This window comes from Rutilus rutilus, assembly GCF_951802725.1.
Source record: "Rutilus rutilus genome assembly, chromosome: 5".
In the NCBI taxonomy this organism is placed as follows: Eukaryota; Metazoa; Chordata; class Actinopteri; order Cypriniformes; family Leuciscidae; genus Rutilus; species Rutilus rutilus.
The window spans coordinates 29,052,428-29,077,771 of NC_140213.1; the positions used below are offsets into that span (position 1 = coordinate 29,052,428).

General features: G+C 36.4%; 1 protein-coding gene across 1 annotated transcript; it reads right to left on the reverse strand.

Annotated features, from left to right (window-relative positions):
- Nucleotides 1-1,147: 1,147 nt before the first annotated feature.
- On the reverse strand, nt 1,148-24,737 carry p2ry6 (pyrimidinergic receptor P2Y6). Its single transcript, XM_084408975.1, has 2 exons — nt 24,633-24,737; nt 1,148-5,282 (listed from the first exon to the last, which is right to left on the reverse strand). Exon 2 carries the CDS (start codon nt 5,257-5,259, stop codon nt 4,282-4,284), a length of 978 nt encoding a protein of 325 aa, XP_084265101.1. The 5' UTR covers nt 5,260-5,282; nt 24,633-24,737; the 3' UTR covers nt 1,148-4,281.
- Nucleotides 24,738-25,344: the final 607 nt, after the last annotated feature.

The following is a 25,344-nucleotide window of genomic DNA, read 5'->3' on the forward strand; positions in this document are numbered from 1 at the left end:
GATGACATAATTTTCATTTTTGGGTGAACTATCCCTTTAAGTTAATAAAATATTGTAAATTATGTCATTTTTGTCAATTAAACTTATTTCACAAATCAAAATTTCACATAACACGTTTCAATAACAAATTCATTCAGAAAGACCTCATGAATAACAATTTACAACATTTAGGACATATATTTGAATAGCTTAATTTAATATTATACTTACATCTTGAGATTACCAAATTATTTAGAGAAAGAGTGTTTGATATGTATAAATCAAAAGCAAAAACAAACATTAATTGTCAGACATTTTATTTGCACATTGACAACAAGCATTCAATAACTACTGTACTTACTTGAAAAATATATTGTATTCATATACTGACACAGATGTAATGACTTTGCTTTAAGTACATTTGGATAACAGCGACATATGTATTCATCATTATATGGACAGTGATGAATTTTGCCCCAAAGTTACATGTTCATTTCATATATTGTATATTATTTTGCCTCAGAGTTGTATGTTCATTTCATATATTGTATTCATATACTACAATATAGACACAGATGTAATGACTTTGCTTTAAGTACATTTGGATAACAGTTGAATGTTCATTTCATTACTTTAAATTCTTTCTCTCTGTAAATGCTCAAATAATGCTTGACCATTTATACTGAAGCAGGAAGCAAAAGACCAGTTTAATGTGCAAACATCACATCTGCTTTATTATCAAAAACTTTTTCATAGGTAATCTATACCACCTATACTGGTCCTTCATAATGCCTGAGACACAAAAGTAAGTTGAAGTTGCACATTAGTTAACTATGTAGCACTAGCCTGTATGTTAAAAATAGCATACAGTACAATACAATTATGTATAGTGTATGCAAATGTTTGTATGCATGGAATATACATGATCTGCTACATTTGCAAAAATACTGTGTACAACCAGAGCATACTGTGCTAACGTACAAAATTCCCTACTTGACCTTCCACTTCTAGTATGATGAACCTGAAATAATATCAGCCAGTCATTTCTTTACTTCTTTACGCCTTTTTTTTTCAGGATTAAAAATGCAAATAATATTTGTATTTTATTTTATTTAATGATAACTGAATGCCAATTGATGAATCAAATATGCAACATTGAAAGGTCATGTATAGGATACTTCTGTTTGAAATGTTTATTACAGCAAATTAATGCATAATGTTTCACAAACAATTCAAATGAAACCACAGGACATAGTATACAGTGATTGCAGTGTAGTATGCAGTATGTTAGTATTCCACTCCGAACATAAAACAAACTATTTTTTTTAGCTTCGTATTCGTGCACATTGAAGGAAAAGTTTATTATTTGCCCATCAGATATATACAGTAGATTGAATAGACAAGACAAAATTAATAAAAAATAAAAAAATAAAATCACATACATAATACTGGCCAAATGACTGAAACACATTCAAATATAGTGTGTTGGTGCATTGCTTTTTTCTTGATGGTATTTATAAGGTTTTGTAGATTTTGGTCAAGCTATATCTGTGATTAAACTGCCCTGTACATGAAAACACAATGACAGAACAGCAGCACAGCTCTGTTCCTGAATCAGTCACTGTTCATATGTTGTTGTTAACACTAGATCCTTCTCTTGTAGGACAAGACGTCACTTCATGAGGATGTTGAGCTGTACAACGTGTTATTAAACCATCAAACATCTGATAATGACTTTCCGTTAAATAATGTGCAGCAGATGTAGTATGGTAAACAGATGGTGTTATTCTTTCCATTCCAAATGCTTCTAATCATCTCTATCTCAGCCATAATTCGACATATTACTGTTTCAAAAGACATACCTCACACCTATATATCATGCATACTGTACACTACCATTCAAAAGTTTGGGGTCACTGTATGTTTTTTTTTAAGTCTCTTATATTCACCAAGACTGCATTTACTTGATCAAAATACAGTGAAAACATAAAAAAGTAATCTTTTTTCCCCCCTGTAATGTCAAAGCTGAATTTTCAGCATCATTACTCCAGTCTTCAGTGTCACATGATCCTTCAGAAATCATTCTAATATGCTGATTTGCTGCTCAAGAAACATTTCTTATATTGATCAATGTTGAAAACAGTGCTGCTTCATATTTTTTTTTATATAAACACACACACACACACACACACACACACACACACACACACACACACACACACACACACACACACACACACACACACACACACACACACACGCGCGCGCACACACGTACAAGTCATAAAAACAGAATAATATATTACAAAAATATATAAATAAAACTTCTTAATATGAATAAAGAATGTGTGATTTCCTTTTCTTTCATATTAAAATAAAAAAAAAAGTTCATACTTTCACCACTAATGTAACTTCATTAAAAAACATATATATTTTTTAAGTTGCACTCTAAATCCCCTTGGATTAGAAACATATCTTATTTCTCAGCTCTATTAGTCTTATGTCAGCAATTGTATCTTTTCTTATTTCCTATTGCCATCATAACATGTTAATAAAATGCACCTCCTTTTCACATGTAAGGAGAGATCAGCTGATCTTGACTGGATCAGCCAGACTAGTCCTCTCATTCAGCTGCCATTCACAGGGTTCAAACCCCTCAGATACGAGCTCACAGCTCCACTGGTCATCTGCCATGCTTTGGTGGGCTGTTCTCTAACTCAAAGCAAATGCAAATGTCCATAGGGTGATGCACGATAGTTTCAATCTTCATAAATAATTTTTTGTAACACTGAATCGATCAAAAGGGTCACTTCCTTCAGCTATTACATACTACTTTCACAGCAGAGATCCTAAATGCTTTGTAAGTTTTGTATATAAATATTTTTAAAAAAATTGGTTTCGACATCCACACAACCTACTAAGTATCTTAACGCAAGACACCACTGGTAAATATGTGCAATAATTTTTTAACTAATAGATATCACCATACTCCCCCAGGTAAATCACACTACATACAGATATGACATTTTCCATTACAAGTTTTCTGAAATGTTGTTTAAATATGCAAACGATGCCTTATTATTTTTTTTAAATGCACTAATTTGTGTACATTTCCAGAACCAAAATCTGAACACTGGATAAAGCCAGATTTAAAATGATTGATTCATTTTAGGTTTTTACAAAGGAGATTTTGGATATCTCTTTTTTATCAGTCCATAAATCAGAACATACTGCCAACAGTCTGAAAAATAAAATGTCATCATGGTTTTAAGAATACAATATTTTATAAATCAGGCAAATGATATATGAACAAACTAATATAGAAAGGACTAAAACTAAAGTTTGGAGTATGTAAAGCTGCTGAAGTGGAGATTTCTGGTTGAGTGCAGGTGAAAAAAACTCAAAGCTTTTAAAGATATGTAAAGTGTAATAAATGAAACACTTAAATGTGTATTTTGGATGTTCTTTTGACTAGTCTGAAAGAAGACAAGTTATGGAAGCAAAATAGCCTAAAATGTCAATAGTCCAGTGCATGAAAAAACAATGTATTTGTCTGTAGTGTCTTGCACGAAAGGGTTTGTTCACCCAAAAATGTAAATCCTGTCATTAATTACTCACCCTCATGTCGCTCCAAACCTGTTAGAATTTTGTTCATATTCTGAACTCAAATGAAAATCTGAGAGCTTTCTGTCCCTCCATTGACAGCCTATGCAACTACCAAGTACCAGAAAGGTAGTAAAGACATCATAAAAGTAATTCATGTGACTCAAGTGCTTTAAACTCAATTTTCTGAAGCGACGTGAGTGCTTTTTTGCGCAAAAAAACATAATTTACCAGTTTATTTACAAAATAATAATCTCCGACACACATTCACGCAACAACGCCTGCTCTCGCATCAACACAACACACATACAATGTGGTGCTGTCATGAACGTGCGTTGGAGATGAATATTTTGTAAATAAAGTGGTAAATTACGTTTTTTTTGCGCACACAAAGCACTCGCGTCACTTCATAAAATTGAGGTGAAACCACAGGAGTCATATGGAGTACTTTTATGATGTGACATCTTTACTACTGTACCTTTCTGGGGATTAAAAGTGGTAGTTGCATAGGCTGTCAATGGAGGCACAGAAAGCTCTCAGATTTCATTAAATTGAACTTCATTTGAGTTTGGAATATGAAAAAAAGTCTTACGTATTTGGAACGACATGAGCGTGAGTAATTAATGACATCATTTTAATTTTTGTGTGAACTAAACCTTTAATATACAGTAATATTAGACAAAACCAGGTGTGTTTCAGTCAGATTTTGGCAGTCTTGTCTTTCAGTGAGGTGATTTTGAGCAGCAGGCTTCTGGTGCTGCGCCTGTACTGCGGCTGGGTGAAGTAGAACAGAATGGGGTCCAAAACACTGTTCATGCTGGCAAAGGGTCTGGTGCTTTTGTACACCACAGCCAGCAGGTTCCTCAGTTCGCAGGGGGCCGTGGGAAAAGTCCTCACTAGCAGGTAGAGCGTCTTTGTCACATGGAACGGCAAAAAGCTAATGGCGAACACCAGCGTTACAATGATGATCATCCTAATGGCTTTATTCTTCTTCTCCGCGGCCGAGACTTCTCTGGCTTCGCCGACCTGCCAGAGAACCCGTGCCATTTTGCAGTACAGCACCACGATCACCAGAAAGGGCACGACGAAGCCCAGGCAGGTCAAGGTGATGCCGTACGGGAAGTATTCTGTTGAACGAAGGGGAACGCTCAGGTCGTAGCACACCGTGCGGTTGCGCTGGATGCCGGTGGCGGCGAACTCAAACGTGGGAGCGCAGAGCAAAACGACAGCCACCCAAACCCCAGCGCAGACCAACCATGCCAGCCTGCGCCCGCCCTGTTTAGGCCACAGCGTCATCGGATGGCAGATGCCCATGTAGCGCTGGAAGCTGATGCAGGTGAGGAAGAAGATGCTTCCGTGAAGGTTGCTGTAGAACTGAAAGCGAACCAGACGGCAGGTGAAGTCGCCGAACGGCCAGTAGTCCTTGCTGGCGTAGTTGTATATGAGAAGAGGAAGGGAACAGACGTACAGAAAGTCCGCCACGGCTAGATTCAGCATGTAGATCTTGGTCCGCGTCAGTGTGCGCCGTGAGCCCCAGATCCGCAGGATGATGATGAAATTGAGCGGCAGTCCAAAGATGAAGACCAGGCTGTAGACGGACGGGAGGAGGTAGCGCTTGAACTCCTCCTTGTAGGTGCAGGAAGGCAAAGTGGAGGTGGAATGGTTAAGAGATTCCATCTTAATGGATATTGCCTCACATTCTGAAAAAAACAGAAATGTTCAGGAGTCAGTGTAGTCATACATGGATAATAATGATTAGATGCTAGATTTTTACTTTTTCTGATGAAAACGTAAGTGGTGGTTGACTGTACGGAAGGGTTATCTGAAATAAAATAAAATATTAAAACAACTTAAACTTATTTTATTTCAGCTTGTTGCCAAGACAATATTTCTCATTTTCATTTGGTTTTCCTTGATGTACTAAAATAACAAAAATTGAAATAAATTCATACAAAAATGACAAAAACTCACAACAAAATTTCTAAAACGTTAAATAAAGCTCAAATTAAACTGGAAAATATAAAATATAAAATTCAAAATAATTCAAAATATTAATAAACAATATAATCTCAGTGATACTAAAATAACACTGCCGTGTTCAACAATACATTTTCTGGGTGCTTTCAGAGCATTGCTAGGTGGTTGGTGCTTGCTTTTAGGTATATTTAATTGAATTGAATTTAACTGTTTTATTACACAGCTCTCTGGAATACTTCATTCTGTTTTGGCCAACAATGCTAGAGTTTTCTTGGTGTTTTTTATTGCGGGTTTTAGTTGTATATGAGACCACTTACCAAAACTGGCCACATATTTATTTATTTAGTGAATATGCATGTGATAACCGGGTGTCACGGTTTTGTTTTGGGGTTTGTCTGATGTGTCATGTTGTCATTGGTTCATTGTTCACAGGTGTCCCTTGTCAAGTCATTAGTCTTGCGTGTATTTAAGCCCTCATGTTTGCCATGTGTTCATGTTTTTGAGTTTTCATGCCATGCCATGGTTTTGTTTCATGTTTGGTTTTGTTTATAATAAACTGCACTTGGGTTCTCATTTACACTTGCCTCCAGTGGATCCTTTACACCGGGATAATGTACAGTCAGCCAATAATAGTCTTAAAATAAACTTTAACTGAACATTATCCCTTATATATTATATTATATTATATTATTATTTCATAAATTACATTTTGTTTTATGGGTCATTAAAAATGGTGGACAAACACTTCATTCCCACAATTTACCCCAAATTGATCAAAATGGAGCCAAACATCAAAATCAATAAATTCATATTTTGATCCCTCCCCATCATTACCTGTCCACTATCCTTTTGATAAAGATTCAAAGCAAAGCACTTTAAATACGCTTATCCAGAGGAAAATATTATTTCTCAGTAGATGGTTTTTCACAGCTCTGGAGATCGAGTTCTCATTGAGTATGAACTTTAATAGTCTCAGTATGTTTCTCATATAATTTCAGTTGGGAGGAATTAAAATAGACACAAATGAAACAACCAGATGTTGAATTCATAGTTCATATTGAAATCTCTGACATTTGAATGTTGGCACAGTTTGAGGTATTGCTAATATCTCTTATGAAATCATAGGAGACATTATTGGAGTCTTTCCCAGGAGAAAAGAAGGTGACTTAAGCAAAGGTATCTCACTGCTGTGTAGAAGAAACACTGATTATATAAGATCTCAATGGTGATATTTTTTCTTTCCTAGAGAACTTAAAATAAATAGATCCTTAAATGACACTGGTAAATTATTTTCAGTAGCACAATAGAACAGTTCAAAACACCCGCGCCAGCGGAGCACTGAAAAGGGGGCATATGAAGTAAAGAAAGGGGGTGATGACGTAGCTCAAAGTATCCCCAGCTAGAATAACAAATGTGGCCCATTCACATATTTGTCGACCCGTACGTTGCTACCACAATTATTAATCTAAAACTACTGAGCAAATACAAATGGCAGAGTACTGAATAACGTTACATAAAACAAAAAGGAAAATTGCCTGGGCTAACACATTAAAAAATTTGACTCCATATCCATGAAATAAACACATTTTAGACCATAATATATAAAGTCCTAGTTACACAATTTCAGCGGTTTTACCATGAATCCAGACATGTACCACCACCACCACCACCAAAAGTAATTAACTGTGTTTACTTTTCTATGAAACACGCTTATTGACCGCTTCACTAACACGTAACACACTTATTGAGACCCGTTTAACAGATGCATAAGTTATAACTTATGAGAGTTATAACAGCCTGAACTGCAACCAGTGACTAATAATAACAACACAATGAAATAATCAACTGACTAGCCCTCTAAACATAAAAAAAAAAAAATCATCATGCCTTTAGCCTATTTAGCTGCATTTTTCGTGGTGCGGGAAGTTTGTGTCAAATGTGACAAAACAGACTGTACTTAACTAAAATTTGGCTATAGTAGCCTAATATCCTAGAAAGTAGCCAAGAAAGCCTATGCACTTACAGTATCATATGTGGTTTTTTTTTTATTGTTTTTTTAAGGGTCTATTTCATCATTAAAATCTATTTTCACATTCATCTTGACTGAGGGGGCAGGATAGCGCCGGCCCTGATTCTCTGTGTGCATGGAAAACACATTTGTATAGTCCAAATATAGTAGGTAAAAAAAATAATTAGAGTAAAAATATAGCTCGTTCAAACCCAATTAGAGTAAAAACATTCAATAATGTTGCAGGATTCATGCAGGAAGTAAGGGAACTAACTGTTTGTCAGACTCTCAGGAGCCACTGGGCAAGTTCATTAATCGCCCTGCCGAGTTAGAGCACTCAGGCCGTCTACACTGCTATATTTTACTCCATATTCTCTGGTGTTGGATAACACTGCATGTTAAGACGCAACTCAGATGATATATACATACAAACAAGACTGGATTTATAGACAACATTTTCCCATATGACAAGCCTAGTTGTAAATTCACATGAGAAGCTTAGAATTATAATCATACTTGATGTCACGAATAAAAATGCATTATGCAGTTAGGAAGATTTAGGGCAGGAAAGCATCGCTTGACAAGCAGTGGAGTGGTTTTTTTGTGTAAAGATGTAGATGTTTAACAGACAGACATGAGAAAAGATGTTGGGATATTGAGGACATCATATAAATGTTTGGGTTTAAAATGCTGGTCCTGTGTGCATAAGCTGCTTCACACAGAGCATTTTTGCTTTGAAAAACACGAGGTGCGGGCAGTGGAATTTGTCAGGATTCAGAGAAGGGATCAAGGTCAAGGTCAAGGTCAAGGTCACTTTTTTTTATATAGCACCTTAAAACAACATTACTGCAAAAACACAATAAAAAATAACAGTCGTACAAAAATACTAAGACTACAAAAGATACGTTTTCAGAGATGACTTAAATGCATATAAGGAAGAAGATAACCTAACAAATTGAGGTAACGAATTCCACAGCTTAGGACCAAATACGGAAAAGGCTCTGTCCCCTATAGATTTCAAGCGAGACAGTGGAATGATTAATAATTTGTCAGAGGATGATCTAAGATATCTTCGGGGAGAGTATGGACAAATAAATTCTGAGATATAAACTGGAGCCAGACCATGTAAGGCTTTAAATACAAAAGTTAAAACCTTGTACTCAATTCTGTATTTGACCGGTAGCCAATGCAAATGTGATAAAATAGGGGTGATATGCTCACGTTTTTTCTTCCTCATTAAGAAGCGAGCTGCAGCATTTTGAACCAGTTGCAAACGCAATAGTGAAAACTGGTTTATACCGGCATACAGAGCGTTGCAATAATCAAGCCTTGTTGAAATTAAAGCATGAATGACTGTCTCTAGGTCACCAAAAGATAGAAAAGATTTCAATTTCCGTAAACCCCTAAGTTGGAAAAAACTGGCTCTGACAACTGAGTTTATTTGCTTGTCGAATTTTAACTCAGAATCGACTACAACACCCAGGTTCTTTACATGAGTGCGGATATTCGCTTGCAGAGTTCCTAAACTAGAGGTCAGGCCGTCTACCAAATGGGGGGAGCCAAATAAAATGACTTCAGTCTTGTTTTCATTTAACTGAAGAACATTTTCACCCATCCAACTCTTAATGTCATTTACACAGGCTAATAAATCAGACAAGGACTTAGACCCAGGTTTTATTGACATGTACAACTGGGTATCATCAGCATAAATGTGATACGGAACCTTGTGAGATTAAAAAATGTAACGAAGAGGGAGCATATAGGGAAAATAAAATCGGGCCCAAAATGGAGCCTTGCGGTACTCCACCCGTGACAGAAGCAGTCGATGAATGAAACTGACCCATCTCCACAGAGATAGGACTCAAACCACTCCACGGCTGAATCACAGATATCAGCCCCGGTTTTTAACCTGTTTAAAAGAATGCAGTGATCCACTGTATCAAAAGCTGCACTTAAATCCAACAATATCAGAACTGCACAGAATCCACAAATAACAAGAAGTCGTTTACCACTCTTAACAAGGCCGATTCAGTGCTATGCTTAGATCTAAAACCAGACTGAAATGGATCGAATATATTATTCTCAATTAAGTAAGGGGATAACTGATTTAAAACAGCTTTCTCCAATACTTTCAATAAGAATGGCAGTTTCGAAATAGGTCTGTAGTTACTAAAATCAGATGGATCCAGATTTGCTTTTTTGAACAGCGGATGAACTACTGCATGTTTGAAACAAGATGGAACAGAACTAGTCTGTAAGGAACTGTTGATAACAGATATAATATTTGGAGCCACTGAATCCAAAACTTCTTTTAGTAATGTAGTTGGTATAACGTCAAGTGAACAAGTGGTCGATCTTAAACTGGACACTATATTCAACAGTTCAGAATGCGAGATCGGGTGGAAGTGTGAAAATTTAGCTCGACTCGTAGGCAAACGCCAGACCTTCTGGGATGGATGCAAAAAGCTTGTAAATACATACAGAGCCACTATATACAAACTATATACAGAGAGACAAGGACAAAAACAGTGATCACATCATGTTAGAACAAACAGTAACAACAAGAGTGAACAACAAAGGACATATAGAAAACAAAAAAGCATCGACTGTATTGCACACACCAATTTTGCACATGCCCTGACTGACCTGATATTGCACTGACCCATATTACACCATTCTATATTGCACTGACCCGCATTACACTGACCCCATTGCACAACCCATGTTATACTGTCTCTTATTGCACAACCCGTATTGCACTAATAATTGTATCCCTTTTTGTAATGCACTAACTCTGTTTTACGTCTGATATATAATGATTAACTAAACATGATCACATGATGTATTAAAACTAACAACCAAGTCATCAACATCAGAATACTGTGTAGTGACACCAGCTGGGAGTTCTGTAAAAACCTTTATAAACTGTGCAGCAGTAAGAGTTAATAACTCTAGACAGGTAAGTGGAGGGCCTGCTATCAGGTTTTAAAACAGCAATAGAACAATCAAATATTATTGGCAGGTGGTCAGACAAACCAGCATCACGAATATCAATGTTTGTTATAGGAAAACCTGAAGTCATAACAAGGTCAAGTGTTGGACCAGAAATAAATTGTGTTAAGTTAAAAGAGTCTAAAAGTTGAGTAAACTCTCTTACAAGTGGCTTTTATGGGCAACAAACATGTAAATTGAAATCGCCTACACTGTAAAAAATTTCTAACCCTCCCAAATCAAAAATTTCAAGTGACCGATAACATCCAAATTTTTCAATTGGCCCAAGTGAAATTCTGTAAATTATAAAATTAAATGTACAGATTTTAACTTGGGCCAATTGAAAATTTTTGATGTTATCGGTCACTTGAAATTTTTGATTTGGGAGGGTTAGAAATTTTTTACAGTGTAGAAGCAGAACGTCATCAACTTTTGTGGCCAAATTAGATAGAAAATCAGAGAACTCTATAAAAAAATCCTTATTGGATTTTGGCGCTCTGTAAATTAGGGCACAAAGCACAGGTTTAGGTAAATCAACTTTACATACTAAAGCCTCAAACCTGGAATAAGAATCTATGGAAAGAGGCCTACATGAAAACGAGTTCTTAAAAATCACAGCGACCCCCCAACCACGACTAAAAGTTCTAGGGCAGCTGAGATCGTGGGGCAGAGTTCAGACAGAGAAATTCGATCATCTGAAGCAAGCCATGTTTCAGTGATGACCCAGGCGCAGTGATATTTATTAACAAAGACAAAACACAGGCAGGAACAGTCCAAACAATAGGGCAGAAGAACAGACTGGTCAGGCTCTATGGCAATGGTGGAAACTTGACAGCAGCTCAAGGAACCAGAGGCTTGGCATAGGTGAGATGTACCAGCACTAGGCACTAGAGTGGCTTGCCAGGACAGGAGAGTCGAATTCTAGTTTTTCTTTGTTCTTAGTCTAGGTCTAGTCTTTATTTATTTTCATTCTAGTTCGCTCAAGCCTTGTTTTTGGTTTCTCTTGATTTTTATATTTTGCTAAGTAATCTTTTATTTCTTTTTTTCTCTAGTTCTTAAGGTTGCAGTCTTGTTTTATTTCTTTTTGTTTGTAAGTTCCAGTTACTTATTTCTAGAAATTATTTATTTTATTTACTTTATTTTTCCCTTTGCTAGCTCCAGTTATTATTTAGTCTAATTTGTTTTCTCTAGTCATAGTTGTCAGTTTTTTGTTTCTGTTATCTCTTGTTGTCTTGTCTTTTTGAGTCTTGTGTTGATTCCTGTTCTACCCGGCTCTAAGAGCCGATTCTTTGTAGCGGACGAGAAGAGTCGACTCCCATCGGGGAGAGCCGAATCTTTATTTGGGGCGGGACTTTATTTGGATGGGCACACCATGCGGCCAATCACATGGGAGGACAGACAAGGATCATAACATTATGTGAAAGGAGGACAGGACCAGAGAATGTCTAATAAGGCGAGAAGTTTCACTCTCAGTACACTTCCGGCTTCTGAAATGGTTGCAGTTCCACTTTGATTCCATATGAGGGCGCTCACAGGACGAGTGCAGAATGAATGGAGGTCTATGGCAGTATACCCCTCAAAATCCACTTTTCTCAGGATATAATTTTTTGTCTAGTAATTTGAATATTGTATTCGAAAGGAGATGCAAAGAAATTACACATTGCTGGGTGTTAGATTTTTTAGAGTCACTTATTTGCTTTAAAAAGTCTTTTAAAGTGTCAATGACGTCATACACATCGTACGACCAGAGATACTGCTTTACGGCAGTCGTTCAGTCACTTTGGTGCTTTCGCGCTCTGCACTTTCTTTTCTCTCGAGGCATCGACAACACAGCTGACACAGGTAAATACACGTGCTAGAAGAGTTTTTGTTTTGTTTGTTTCTGGTCCCGCTTCGGATGCCATGATGCCATCAAGCGGTATCTCTGGTCGTAATCAGTCCTTCACTTACCAATCAGCGTTCATTAGCAGAATGCTAGCGCGTTATGGGCAACAACAACTCAACCTGTAAGAAATCGAAAGGACATAAGTACTCGTTCATTCAACTTTCGACCTATAACCCATGTTGAACTTGCAAAACCTACTATCGAATCTGAGATTTCTCAACGGCAATCGGGTGAAAGAGACAAATTTAGCCGTCTAGCCCCATAGACTCCCATTCATTCTGCACTCATGGTTGATCGCCCCCAGTGGAACTCTGGTGGAACTACAACCAAAATTCGGTACAATAGGACTTAATAGGGAGTGGGCAGGCTCTCCGTAGACGGGCTCTGACAGGACACATGCTCCGAAGATAGTGAGTATAGTGGTACTAGTCCAGGTACACAGAGCGACAGAGAGAGACGGATTTAAATGCTAATGTTAAGACTTTTGCCTTTATTTATTTGCTGTGGTTCTGCGTTCAATTGTTCAATTAAAGTTTTATTAAAATGTTAAATAGTAGGCTAACTGTTTTGTGTTGTGTTTTTTTGTAACTAAAAAATGCATTTAAAAAAGGCTTTTATGAAAACACTGAATAAAATATTGCTTACCAACGCACAAATCATTCACAATTGCTAAAGTGGACTAAAATAGAAGGCTCCGAGTGATACTAAATGAAGAGATTTGGGAGTCGTAAGAGCAGGTAGTGATGTTACATTTGACACTGAAGCTTAAAAGTGCGTATCGAGTAGCCTATGCAGCGCAATTTCTCTTGAAGCTCGGTGTCGGAGCGCGTATTGTTTTCAGAGAAACACGTGATCAACGAAAAACGAAGCCTCACTTTCTTTCCAGTCACTTGAATGCTTCATTTTGCGAGTCAGAATGTTTGAACCCAGACCACTACTCTACAGGTTTTTGGAAGTTTAAGTCCATTTACTAACATTCTTTTTATATATATAAATAAGCCTATAACCTATGTTACATGATCATGTATTATTCCTCCTTATTCTGACACATAAACAGCATAGAAACCATAAAATAATTAGACCAACATTTACTTGCATCAAGCAACTCTGTTGGTATTTTATAATTAGTATTAATATAATTGTTGCATTTAATTTATTGCCACACTTTAATATGTGAATTATATTATCAGAAAACTGAATATTTAGCGTTGTCAGGCTTTTATTTGTGCTTATTGGATAAAACAACGGCGCTGCGCACTCAGCTGCTCATAAACATGCCTGCTATAAATTTGACCTGCCACAAGATGCCGCTGTTTTCGACTCTGATGCTTCGAATCTTTTCCTGGAACAATCAGGGGAAAGCCTCAGTGCTTCATGAGGCTTCATTTGCCCATCCCTAAGAGCCGGCTCTTCTAATGCTGGGTACACACCAAAATATTTTTTACATCTTATAAGATTTTCAAAATGTGATAGACCACAAACATGAGGACAAAAAATCCTAGATTTAACCGTTTTGCTCCTATAGTGTGTGGTCTGCCATGATGTGACAAAGACAGCACACCACACACAAACCGATTTTCAACCAGCGTCTCGACTGTGAACACAGGAAATCTCGCGAGACCTCAGAATAAGCATGGCGGACGATATGCAGGAAGAAATTGCGATGATAGTGTTTGGAAAGGTTTTACACAACACCTTTGTATAAACATTTGTGCTGTTGCCACAAGTCAACAAGCTGAGCCTCCATCTCTGCTGTGCTGTCCACATCAATTTCACTTTGTGCTGCGCCATGACTGCGTTTGTTATGCTTCCGTCTTCCATAATATCGCTTTCTGATTGGATATTGTTTCGTTTCATGTGATAATATCCAGAGCGTGCACGCGTTTGTCCTCAGGGTTCCCCCCACACATCAGGATTTCTGATCGTAAATATTAAACATGTTGAATATTTACGATTCGCGATCGGGGCGGCTCCGACGTTCTTCCGATCAGGTTCGGACACTCTTAACACACCTCACACCAAGGGAAAATCTGATAAGATAATCTGTAGAACCATCAAGATAATCGGGACATAGCTAGGATTGTCGGAAGTGGGGAAATCGGCCCAAAATCAGCCCGATTATCTTTTGGTGTGAACCCAGCATAAGGGAGCCGAGCCAAAAGAGACACATTTTTTGAAAAGAGCCGGACTTCCCATCACTAGAATTTAACAAAAAGGAAATAATCAAACAAGGAAAACTAAATCTAGAACAATATTTGTGAGAACCGCATACACACAATGAACACACACACCAAACCAGCAAAGACATGAGGGAAAGAGGCACAATATAACGGGAACAGATGAAACCAATCAAGCAAACAAGGACTAGACAAGGACTAAACAAGGAGGCGGAACAAGAGCAGCACATGGCAAACACAAACAAAAAGACAAAGCCATGTGCTGACACACAACACAAACACAGAGATGAAACAGATAACACAGACAAGGCTGCCAGGGCAGAACCCTGAAAGGAATGGGGGGAAAACGTAAGGTCTCATTAAAATGGCCCCCACAGTCACCAGATCTCAACCCAATAGAGCATCTTTGGGATGTGGTGGAACGGGAGCTTTGTGCCCTGGATGTGCATCCCACAAATCTCCATCAACTGCAAGATGCTATCCTATCAATATGGGCCAACATTTCTAAAGAATGCTTTCAGCACCTTGTTGAATCAATGCCACGTAGAATTAAGGCAGTTCTGAAGGCGAAAGAGGGTCAAACACAGTATTAGTATGGTGTTCCTAATAATCCTTTAGGTGAGTGTATTAAAGAAGATGAGCACAAAGCAGCACTTTTTGCCGACAACATATTGGTGTATTTAAAGGATCCAACTGAGTTGTTGGTTGAGCTAATGGCAACATTAATCATTAAAGTATTGACTTTTAAATACAATCCACCGAAATAAAATAAAAAAGACTATTGCTTAAAATGGGATCTTAAATGTATTAAATATTTTGGAATACATATCTCCAAAGATATAAAGGACTTACTAGAAATTAGAAATACTTAATTATTTAATTCATTAATTAATTAATAATAATAATAATAAAGACATTGCAAGATGGAATTTATTACCTTTTTTTTTTTTTAAATATGAGATCTAGAATTGACTCACTCAAGCAAAACATACTTCCAAGTTACTATCTATTTCAGTCTTTACCTATTGCCTTGCCCAAAAAAACTATTTACAGAACGGGACAAATTGATTTCCAGATTCATATGGCAGGGTAAGAGACCAAGAGTGACATTTAAAACCCTGCACTTGAGTAAAGATAAGGGAGGGTCTAGATAAGGGAAAGATAACCTTCGTTGTCTACAAAAATATTTCCGTGCTGCACAATTGAGACCAATTATCTGTTGGTGCAACCCAGTATACCAAGCAAGATGGAAAGATATTGATATTCGTTGGTTTGGGGAGATCCTATATAATCGACAATTGCAGATCTAAAAAAAATCTAATAAAAAATAAAACCAATGTAACTCAAAAAATTTGGTATGAGGTTATTAATAAGGAGTATAAAATAAAAGAGTTTGAGAAAATACTGAAATGGAGTACATTTGACTTTAAACCAAATAAGTTAGATATGCGTTTCAAAATATGGTATAGGAAAGGAATTACTGCCTATTGTTCAATAATGGATAAAAAACAATTATTAGATGTTCGTTCTTTGAAAGAAAGATTCATTGTAGAATAAGGACTTCTTCAGATATCTACAATTGCGACAACATTTCTATCAGAAAATTAAAAAAATGTCTGATGAAGATCCAAACAAGATTGCTTTAGTTAAAATAATCACCTCAGCGTGTAATGCTCAACCAGTGGAGAAGACTATTAATAAATTATATAAAGCATTGACAGATTTTCAAGGAGATTCTTCTCTATATATTAAGGAGAGGTCGAAGAAGGAAAGCAGTTTGGTAATAACAACTGAGGATTGGGAAAAAATATGCAAACTACAATGGGCAACTTCCCGCTCCTTATACTGGAAAGAATTTTGCTGGATATATATTATTCGTTTTTGAATTACTCCTAAACAGAAAACAATATAGCAGAAATTTTTGGAGACAGTGTGGCTCTCAGGATGTCAACCACTTTCACATATTTTGGGAATACCCTAAGATGCTTTTGGAAAGATATACACAAGATTCTAGGCACTTCAATTGTTTGCAGTTTTGAGGGACTTTATTATGCCGTTGGTTTCCTGGGAAAGGAGGGACAAATATACATATAGAATAATTCTTGCTTCTAGCAAAAAAGCCATAATTAGATGCTGGTATAAACCTAATCCTCCACAAATAAAGGATCAGATTGATGCCTTAAAAAGTATTTTCAACATGGAGAAAATTCCATTTTATGTGAATTTTCAGAAGGATTTGTTTGTTGATTTCTGGTCCACATGGATTGAGTATATAACTCCTATTGAACCAAATACCTTTTTGATAGATTGAATGTTTTTTTTTTTTTTTTTTTGTCTTTTTTAATTATGAGTGACAAGACTACCTCCTCCTTCTTTTGTAAATAGTTTCTGTGTTTGAAACTGAGAATAACTTAAAGAGATGCATTGAGGTGTTTTGTATTATGAAGAACTTGTCACTGGAGAGTTTTGCTATTCCTGATTAAGGAATACTTTTTGTAAACTGGTAAAGCTGTAAAAGTGACAAATGTGAACAGATTTGAATTGTATCCCTTAGCAATAAAAAAAAGAAAAAGAAAAAAAAGGAAACCACACACTCTCCAACATGAAAATGTGTTTTTGTCACATTCACCGTCTGTCATCGTCCTGTCTACACTACACTTCCCAGAGTCCTCAGTCATCATCACCTGCACCTGGTCCTCATCATCATCATCATCATCATCATCATCATCATCATCATCATCATCATCATCATCATCACTGTCACCTATTGTTTCTGTCATTTCCCTGTGTATTTAAGTTCCTCTGTTTCAATCTTCAGTGTCGGTCAATGTTTGTGTTGTTAGCACTCTGTCTGTGCACGCACACTGTTTCGAATATTCTTCAGTTTAAATAAATATATTGAGTATTTTGAATCTTTGCCTGGAACTTCAACCTTGAGACGTTACAGTTTTAGACCTGCATAATAGTGCAATTTGTATAAATGTGATCCATAGTTGAACAAACAACACTGTAAAAAATGTCTAACCCTCCCAAATCAAAAATTTCAAGTGACCGATAACATCTAAATTTTTCAATTGGCCCAAGTGAAATTCTGTACATTCTAAAATTAAATTGACAGATTTTCACTTGGGCCAATTGAAAAATTTAGATGTTATCGGTCACTTGAAATTTTTGATTTGGGAGGGTTAGAAATTTTTAACAGTGAAGTGAAATCCATTGATAATATTGATTTATTGTAATTAATGAATTTATTTAAACTGATTATTGTGAATATAGTGTATAACATCATAAGTTGGGTTAATCGCGGGGTGACAACAAATTATTAATAAAATCTAAATGTAAACAAAATTTAAAAATCAATGATGAAGATAATCAACAATGAATTTCATTCATATTACTTGGATATGTGCTTCTGCACAGATAACTTTTCAGTAAAGTCACTTTACAGTAGTCAAGTATGACTATACAGAATGTACATATGAATATGCATTGTTATCGCTGAATAAACCCGGCAGGGTGATCAGGAGCGAACGTTGTAACAGTGAAAGAAGCTGGAAGTTTAGTCTCATGATGAGCAGTCAGTTATTGGAGCATTGCTACGACAGTCATTATCAGGCAACAGCAGATTCAAGCATTTGAGAGAGCCGTGTAATAAAGTTCTTTAAATAAATGCATTTAAAATATTATAGAGAGAAGCATCTGCACAGAGCTTGGCCAAGTACTTTGTATAAAACACTTGATATACATTCATAGTTTCATGTGTAGTGCTTTGAGAGATTACTTTAATGTGCCGAAGAGATATTTAACCAATCTTTTATTTAGTATATGCTTGTCTGTAAATTAAAAAAATGTAGTCATGTGAGTTGCCATTTTAATTTAGCAAAAAAAGAACAACAAAAACAACTTTTATAGCAAGTTCTGAGTGCTTAGAATAATTCTACAAATTATAATTATAATTATGTTGCTTGTAATAGGTCTGTTTTAGGCAGAGTATTCACATGTATGTTATTTTATTTTGATAAAGTGAACTGAAAATGCATTATATGTTGCACATTTTTTGCACATGATGCATAGAATACAGTCAAATAATTATTCAACATTAATGTAACCTGTTAATAAAATACCACTTTATGTGTTGTAATAAATCATGAACAAATGAATGGTGAATATGATGCTATTACGTCATTCCCTTGCAGACTCACGATTGGCTGATTCAGTGGTTAAGGGCGGCCCTTTTGTCTACATCACAGTAGTTCTTATTCCACAACAGTTAGTCAGCACTTAAGAATCTGCCTTTGACTTTGCTGAAACTTGCTTTTAGTTTCTTTATAAAAATCTTCTACTCTTAGAAAAGTCCTACTTTTTACTATGAATTTCCTGCTGTGGTTGTTTTAATTCACATCCTTTCTAAAAATATGAGTTTTGGGTTTAATATATTATTAAGACTGTCAATGATCTAATTTCATGTTGTTTTATATTTTATTTGTTCATTGTTGATTTTGTTGGATTTTAGTTGGACTTGGTCCGAACTGTTTCAAAAATAGTTATCTGCATGATGCCTGCTGCCTTTGGGCTCAGTGATGTTGAATTTAAATGTAAAATAAAGACGTTATGTTACATTGTGATGCAATGGTGTTTTCTGGAAGGGACTAAAGATTAAAGTATTTTTATAAGCTGAAAGGCAGAATACAAATGTCTTTATTAAGTTAGATAGACATTATATAACAGTTTCAGGTTATGTTTTAGTGCTGGTAACATGTCCTACATTGTTCCACACAAACTTATAATCAATCAGCCCACATTTGGCTTGTTTGATGGTGGTAACCCTAACTGAAATATCTTAAAATATATCAGTGCCATTGTTTTGTCTCAAGATGCACACCAGTAATGCACGTTTATAAAAGCTACTTAAATGTCCTAATTAAACTAAGGCCTAATCTTGGCTTAATCTAAGCCCTGTCTGTGAAACCAGGCCATATTGTACCAAAATGTCCATAAAATCAAAAATGAAGCCTACTAAACATAATTAATCACAGAAACAGCTTAAATGAGCCAAAAATTTAGACCCAATAAGCCGCTGGTTGTCCCCATCCTGATGACATTTCATTTTATTTCTGATAATCTATTTTACTGTAAACTTATTATCGGGGCAAAAACCTGTTTTTACTTAATACATGCTAAATGTAGAGCTCTTGAACCGTTCATACATCAATTTCTTAGTCACACTGTTATATTAATGGAAAATGTAGTTTACATTGAGTTACATATAAAACAATAAAAAGATTTCATTGCACAATTACTATTAGTAGAGTCCTGCTGATCATGTGACACGCTTGCTAAAGACAGGAAAGGAAAGTGTCCACATTCCTCTTTTACTCCTTTCAGTTCCCATTTTGAATGAGTTGATTCATATTCAAATGAGGTGCCCTATCAAAGAATGCAAAGAATTCACTAGAACAGTGATAAAAGACTCCTCAAAGTCTCCATTCACAAGGTTTTGTGGGCTTTTATGTCCAAATTATAATTTTATTTGTTATTTAAAGAGAAACTTGTCCATGCTGAAAAGCCATTCACATAAGCTTCTGAAACTACTGAAATCCATGTCGCAAATGTTTAAAAGTTTAATTAAATTTGATCCTATCAAAGTTCTCTCATCAGATTCTAATCTAAATCAAAACAAAAATGAATAGAGATTAAAATTACAATATTAATCTGAATCCTTGGTAAATAAACAACGCATGCTATAACAAATGCAAAAAAATAGATTAATATCATGATGTCACACTTCAATCTGATTTCCAGTTCATGCACATTCAAGTAAAAGCTTTAATTTCCAGTTATATCAACAATGCACATTATTGCAGGAAATGGCATCAGTAAATAACAAGCTCATTTTCACAAGCTGATCTAAACTATGATTAGTAAAAGCATTGCTGCAGTGAACACTTAAAGTTCTTCTATTTCATCACTGAGTCTGACAACCTTATGAAGAAGTGTTGTGCAACAGACATGAGACATTCTGTTTCACAAGAATGTCTCTTTGTCTAAGTCCGCGTGTGTCTGCCCAGTAGTAACACCTACAAGGTATTTAGCAGATGCCATTAATCTAGAGATCTTTGCAGTAGTGTGAGTGATAGCATAGATAGTCCATCTTGAGTAACCGTTGCTAAAGTGCCTGATTGACCTCATAATCTTCAGTCGAGCCCTGCACCCCAGGTAATCTCACTGATCCTTATCAGGTCTTATTCATTTGATCTCATAGGCAGATGGAATGAAAGCAGCATGCTGGATTTGTCTAGACAGGTTCAGCAACACACATCCGACTATACAGAAAACCGGCCTCGGGTGGGATTGAGCTAAAACACTGAGTTCTCGAAAAGAGGAATGTTTCAAATACAAGCACACTGGTTTTCTGTCATGTGTTTTTAGGCAACACATTTTTAGTTTAAGTTTTCTCATATTTATGTGATATATTAATATTGTATAAGTTTTGTATCTCTTTGTTGTTTATTTTACCCATGAACACTCAAAAAAACTCTGCAGTTATACTAAATACTGCAGTTTCTTCAACAATGATTCCAATAATAATCAGATCTCCTTATTAGGAAAATGTGGATTGGTTGTGGATCGTTTCCATGGTGTTGCTTTGCGGTTGCTGATATGCACTAGGTGGTTGCTAGGCTGTTGCTATGCGGTTGGTAGGATGTTGTGAGTGATTGCCAGGACACCACTATGCGGCTGATATAGTGTTCTAGGTGGTTGCTTGGGTGTCTTTATGCAGTTGCCAGGGTGTTGCCATAGTGTGGCTATGCAATTGCTAGGGTGTTGTGGGTGGTTGCCAGGGCATTGCTATGCTGCTCTCAGAGTATTCTAGGTGGTTGATAGGGTGTTGCTATATAGTTGCCACAGTGGTGAGGGTGTTGCCAGAGTGTTGCTATTCAGTTTCTGGAGTAGTTTGGGTAGTTGCCAGGGTGTTGCTATGCAGTTTCCAGAGTGTTCTAAATAGTTGCTAGGGTGTTGTTATGTGATATCCGGAGGTGTTGTGGGTTATTGCAGGGCACTGTCACAATGTTCTATGTGGTTTCCAGGGTGTTGTCAGGTTGTTTCTTACTGAGCTAAAGCTGGGGACACACTTAACAACTAGCTGAAACGTTCTAAGACTTAGGACTTAAAGGTTCTGTTGGACACCTGGGAAAATGCTAACTTTAGCCTGATAGCAGTAAAAGCGTATGTCCCACCCTCCCTGCAAATCACATGAATGCGCACAGCCAATAACACCGGACACAACGTTACTGCAATACATCATGTGTCATTCACCGGTGAGAAAACTTTATAGTACAGTGAGTAACACAACAATACCAAACATAAACAAATTCTTAAAAACAGAAGTTTTCGGTTTGTTTAGCAAGCAAAACTTGTCAGTGTGTAATAATATTTCTTGCATGATAGGGTTTCCACAATCAGAGTCTGCTTTGGCTCTGATGAAGATATAGATCGTAGATCCTTTGCCAGTGCCAGTCTTGTTGTCGGTTCAGAAGGAAAGTGAGGTTGTTGCTGCTTGCCTGCCATTCTTGCTCTGTCTGCACAGCTTACGTGAACGCACTGATGACTTTCAACCAGCATTACAAAAAAAACAATTCTGCAGAGAATCACCTCCTTTAAGACTTAACACACATAAAGATTGTTTCCATCAACTGGAGAGCAGATTCTAGTCTTTGACAGTCAGAGAGGAGCACAAACCTATAACGACTGAGTCAGTCCACTACACAACACACGTAACGACTGATAAGTCACGACGGGACATAAGTTTAAAAGCACCGATACCAAGTCTGAATGACTTCTTTTGTCTGCCAGGCAAAAATTGTAGATTAAAAGATCATAATTTAGCAAATCTCTACCCCAAAGATAATGTGGTTGCATTTTCATTAGCAAAAAAAAGAAGAAGAAGGTGTATATAAAACGTGTCCCAGGGTCATTTGAGTCCTTGCATGAAGCCTTCATGGTCAAAAATAGACAGCAACTCCAAGAACGCAGCTGGAGTTTGTCATAATTATGGTAGATTATGACATGAATCTAAACTGCATTAACGTAACAATGTTGACTGAGACGGTACAGATTCAAGGCGCAGAACGGAGAGGGAGTGGTAGTTATGGCTGTTGATTTTGGCAAACACAGTAAGCTGACAGCTGTCTGGTGGCTAGATCCATGTACTCTCTGTGAGAGACCCCAATCAGGACTCATTTGTGTTAAGAGCGCTGTATATGAGGTTCTGTTTAACTGTGAGTACATGTATTCTTGTGACACTTGTGCAAATATCTCCACGGGTGGTAACAGAACGTTTGAGAACCAGAGAGTAGCAAGCAACCTGAGACAACAAGTCTCAATTTAGCTGCTACTTCATATCACAAGCACATTTCAGACAGATTTCTGACTTATAGTATTAAAGAAAGAGCAGTGTGGTTTCATTTTCATGTTCAAGGCATTTATTATTTTCCGAACACCCTCGTCCACACCTTTTTTTTCTGTGAACCTTGTCACAAAGCTTTTGTTCCAAGTAGACTTGCTAAACAAACAAAACAACCGTTGCAATGAAAAATGGAAAAATATCCTGTCAAGTCTTGAAAATGTATTTAACCCATTAATTTTGCAATTCCATGCAGTGACTACAAATCATCTCAAACACTGTGATCCCTGGTTATACAACATAAAGAAGTGACATAGTGTCCATGTGTGGCCATTAAAATAGAAGCAGATATAGCCAACTGGTAAGAGGGTTGTTCACCTTGCAAGCATTTATCATACTCAGTCAGGTGCAAAAATAGCACACTAAAGCATGGGTTTGCTTGCAAGCAACATTAAGTGGTGACATTTCCCCACAGCAAAACTGCAACAAACAAATATCCGTGGAACACTTTTGACAAGGAAAGTCATGTTTCTGAGTGGGACATGGTTCTCTTTTATCTTTCCTAGATATTGGCTTGTATTTTCTCTCTGTTGAGGATACAAACTGCCCTTGGCACCACTGGCTGTTGTTGCTATGAATTTAATAAGGTCAAAGTATAGGCTATATAAAAATGAGGCTATTGAAGATTCTGATCTTGATCAACAATCTCTTGCGATGTTTTCTTTTCTAAACACACACACACACACACACACACACACACACACAATTCTACCCACACCATGATGTTATGTCCCCTAATGAGACATCAGTGTCTGTCCATGTGCATAAAAGAAACACAGAATCCATTCACTGAAGCATCACTAATCTACTGGAATCCACACTGCAAACAATGGCTTTCAGTGGAATCCTGCATCATACTTCCACAGAGCTATATACAGATGTTAATATTTATCAGAATGATAATTTTTACAAATAGTGATATGACACTGCATTACTGTACTAACTGGACAAAATAAATAAATGTGACAGATGGTGTGAAGCTGAAACTGTAAACCAATCAATAAATTATTTACTAAATCAATCGATCAATAAATGGATTTCACAGCCAATAGTTAAAATTTGAATATAAAAGGATTTAACCTAAAATCTTTGACAAAAAAAAAGCTAAACATTTTTTATCAAGAACATTTTTTACATGGAATTAGTTTTTCATTTTAACATTATATAAAATCTATGAATGTAAAATCTGAATAGGTAACAGGCGCTGGTAATTATAACTAGTTATGGGTAGACTTATTGTAATTGTTTGTTATAGTAATTAAAAGTTTCTTTTATGCGCAACTGTTTTATACTTATTTGTGTCCATAGGGCATTTCTATGTTAATTTTGTAACACTAAGACAGACACATGTTTTTCTAGCCTATAATAAAACCTGGATTAGGAACTAACATTAATTAGTATCTGCATGCATAAATAGCTAAAATATCACCATGCATGCCCAGAATAAGAAGCTGATGTATGTAAATAAAATGCTCATTTCATGCCAATGGATTACAAATATCGTTAAAAACAAAGTGTAAACGAATTTTAATTGCTTCCTAAACTTACCTTTGCATCCACTCTTTAGTTATTTCCGTCTTGATCATCGGTAAATAAAAACTCTGTATGCGAAGCAAAAGTGAATCTCCTCAGAGTTAGACAGACGAAGAAAAGTGAAAAGCTAAAAATTCTGCACTGCACTCTTCTGCTTTTTGGACTTGCGCGTCATCGTTAACGCCCCCGTCTTAATTAATATTAAGCACGTAACGTTACGTCCAGCCCATTTGGCTTATCTGATTGGCTGAAAGACGTTGAGCGCTACAGAATTCATTCATTCATTCATTCATTCATTCATGATAATGGACGTCACAAATGCTGTCTATATAGCTTAACTTTTTTATGTAATTGTGTGTAAAACACCAAATAAAATGTTTTGGAAACTGCAAACAGAATTTGAAAGAATTTCTGAAAATGTTTGTAGCTAAATGTGTGTGTGTGTGTGTGTGTGTGTATGTGTGTGTGTGTGTGTGTGTGTGTGTGTGTGTGTGTGTGTGTGTGTGTGTGGACATAATCAACCATTGATATCAACAAAAAAACTATCAGTCAACAAATTATTCTTTTGTAGCTACATGATTTGGCCCTTCAGGCAGGTGGCACACACACACACACACACACACACACATTAAATATTTATTTAAGTCCACTTAAAAGACATGATTTACAGGGACATAAATACTATAGATGCAGTCAGATGCATGCACATAATCATGGACCAGTGGCA

Bases quoted from the DNA above. Each gene is read 5' to 3' on its own strand.
- p2ry6 (XM_084408975.1), bottom strand. From the start codon at position 5,259: ATGGAATCTCTTAACCATTCCACCTCCACTTTGCCTTCCTGCACCTAC.